Source organism: Musa acuminata, chromosome BXJ2-11 (assembly GCF_036884655.1).
Source record: "Musa acuminata AAA Group cultivar baxijiao chromosome BXJ2-11, Cavendish_Baxijiao_AAA, whole genome shotgun sequence".
In the NCBI taxonomy this organism is placed as follows: domain Eukaryota; kingdom Viridiplantae; phylum Streptophyta; class Magnoliopsida; order Zingiberales; family Musaceae; genus Musa; species Musa acuminata.
In genome coordinates, this window is record NC_088348.1 from 182,873 (window position 1) to 185,988 (window position 3,116).

The window sequence follows — 3,116 nt, forward strand, 5'->3', positions numbered from 1 at the left end:
ATGAAAAGCTTTATCATTTTATCTACGTACGATCTTATCTTCACGTAGTTTGTGGTCCTCCATGAATGCATGACATTATCGTGGTTGTTCGATGCCCATAACACCCACCGTCAAATTTGGTTCCCTCCTCTTCTCTCCTTCGCTTCGTTTTGGTATTCATGAAGAAATAACTCGAGCAAGTAATTTCCACGGCGCTTAATCCATGGAATGTGAGATGATTGCCAAACTCCATTCCACTGGAGTAACACGACAACACAAAAACCGCTGCCCTTCGGTCCACAACTCCCCACATTAAACCGGCGTTAAATCTATGGGGTAACCACCAAAACAACCCCCACCACAGTCGTCGGCGCCTCACTGATCGCCCGCCCCACCCCATGGGATCTCGCTTTTGAGCCGTCCGATTCGTTGCGTGTCCGACATGCGTGGATGCCAGCGGGGCGTTGTGGTAGTTTGTGCGGGCTCGTGTGGGTGTTTGAGTCATTTGGGGATGTCCGAGTCGAGTTTCCGTTGCGGCGCCGAGGAGCCTGGATCGATGGGAGGGATCTGAAATGACGTTTATGCCCCTATCAGCCATCTGTAGAAGCCGTGGTAACCGCCCTCCTCCGCCTCCCGCCGCTCGCTCCCCTCTAAATCCCACGAGATCCGCCCCATTCCTCCTCCTCCACCGTTGTCGTAGCGATGGCTCCACCGGCCGGAGAACCGGAAAGAGGAGAAGGAGGAGGACGCGAGCCGGTCCACGTACTCACGCAGCCATCCCCTCCCTCCTCCCCCAGCCGCCTCCGCCACCTCCACCCCCGGCGGCGCCGGTCCCGAAGCGACTTCCTCTGACACCGTTGTTCGCTTCTCATCCTTCTCCGTCTGTCTCCGGAGCCGAGCCACCACCGCCTCCACATCCTCGTCGACCACGTACTCGAACGACGACCCCAAGGAGTACGTCCGCAGGTGGGGCGGATGGTTCACGGCTGGTCCCACCTCCGAAGGTGATCTCCGCCGGCTGACGCTGCCGATCTCGACGCGGAAGCTGCCCGACCTGGAAGGGCCCGCATGGGCTGAGACCGTCGGCGGCGGGAGGGGCAGGGCGGGAAGAGCGATGGAGGCTCGGCAGAGAGGGCAGGAAGGGATGGACCGGAGCCACGGGTCGACGCACTGGGAGTGGAAAGCGTGGCGGCATGCGGGGAGAAGGCGGAGCTCGTCTTGGGGGCGGAAGGGGCAGAGGCAGACTGAGCAATCCGGCGACGACTTGGGGAGGACAGCGAGGGAGGAGGCGAGGGAGAAGAGCGGGAGGGAATCGATGAGTGCCGCCTTGTCTTTGTCAGATAGGCCGGAGTCGGGGGGAGCCGCAGCAGCTGCGACTGTTGCTGAGGAGGAGTATGAGCGGCGTCGGTGGAGGACGGGCGGTGGCAGCTGCGGGGCGGCGGCGACGGAAGAGGATACGCGGCGGGAGGAGAAGAAGCGGAGGAGGAGGTGGATGGAAGCGGATGCGACGAAGACGAAGGCAATGATGGCGGAGATGATGAAGAGGCTGGGGCTGAGGGACACAGCGGAGGAGGAGGCACCTCGAGCAGCCTCCGCCGCAGGAGGAAAATGTCTGACGGGCTCCGGTGGAGGTGGTGGCAGAGGTGACGGAGAGGCCATTTGGAGGCGGAGAGATACATAAGAGTGAGGGGCGTTATCGTAGATGAATATATATATTGGCTGATGTCAGTGCTTTGTATTGCTGTGCTTTATGTGTATGTGCCATAGCCTTGTCCATTTATATTCTCTATAGAATTTTCTAGTTTTGTTTTAAAAAAAATTATCATATGAATATATACCGTGTAGAAGAATAATTATATAATAAAAAAAAATAAACAGATAACTCACGTGAGCTATAAAAATAATAATTATCGTATATACACAAGGTAGTAAAAGAAATTCGTTTTGACTACAGTGAACAAACCTCTTTTCATAAACTCAAATATAAAAATAAAAAATATAGAAAACAAGAAAAGTTACAATCATATAAAATCAAATATATAATATGATCCATCAAGGAAAAACGATTTAAAAAATTATTTATATATGTATATTATATATATATATATAGATAAATATCAAGGTGTTTAATATTCAATCAAAAATAAATCTGATTTTTTTTCCATTTTTAATATATTTATTCTTTTCCTTCACTTTTGAGTAGTTGTTATCATGTAACAACTTATAAAAAAATCTTTAAATTTTTAAAAAAATATTTAAAAATACATATAAACTAAATTGCTCTTGCATTATGTACTCCCACTATATAGTAACTCGTTCTGATTAAAATTTGGATCGACCGTGAAACGTATAGTTGGACCAAGTGCTTTGACACTAATTTGATGGAGGATGTATAATAGCATAATAGAAAGATTATAATTAAAAGATAATAAGAATAAAACTACTACTTAGCTCGATTAAATGAGCAAACTCCGGACTTGCACCTCCAAATGTTTTGCATATGGATGATGATATGGCATATTTTGACATCAATCTCACAAATCACAGTTGCCACAGTGGAGCCAACGTGGTGTTCTAGAGTCGACGTGGCGTGTTGACTTGACATTGGATCCATACGAGATAGTCGCATGTCGTTTGTGTTGTTGGCTTACTGCTCTCACATCGCTTGAGGCTGTATGGAATGACGTCGCCTAGTACTAAGTGACTCAAGAAGCGCAGGGCAATGTTGCACAACGTAGGATTAGACAACTCAGCCTCTGCCTACATTAGGGGTACAAGTTGATCACTTAAGATGTCGACGACCATTAAGCAACCACATCTGGCGATGTTCAATGATAGGTATAAAAGTCACCTTCCAAAATAGTATTAGGGGGTTGGACCTCAAATACTCTCCCGTCCTCTATTTGCTGACTTAACCATAGAAATGATTAAGTCGAAAAATCCTTCTCTTGACTTCAACTTATGTGCACGAGCCTATGGCTCCGAGAAAAGAAACAACCCTCAGCTTCACCTCAGGTGGATTAGGTGGACGACGTCTCAACCTAACCTCGAGTCGACCCTCTCTAACTAGGAAGCTATATTGATGATCTTACACACTTGGACGGACCATTGCGTGTTAACAACTCGGCCACAGCGTG

The 3,116-nt window shown here is 48.5% G+C and overlaps 1 protein-coding gene across 1 annotated transcript; it reads right to left on the minus strand.

Annotated features, from left to right (window-relative positions):
• Positions 1-267: 267 nt before the first annotated feature.
• Positions 268-1,665, minus strand: LOC135627232 (E3 ubiquitin-protein ligase ATL4-like). The gene has a single exon (XM_065133247.1). The coding sequence runs from the start codon at positions 1,636-1,638 to the stop codon at positions 559-561; it is 1,080 nt and encodes a 359-aa protein (XP_064989319.1). The 5' UTR covers positions 1,639-1,665; the 3' UTR covers positions 268-558.
• Positions 1,666-3,116: the final 1,451 nt, after the last annotated feature.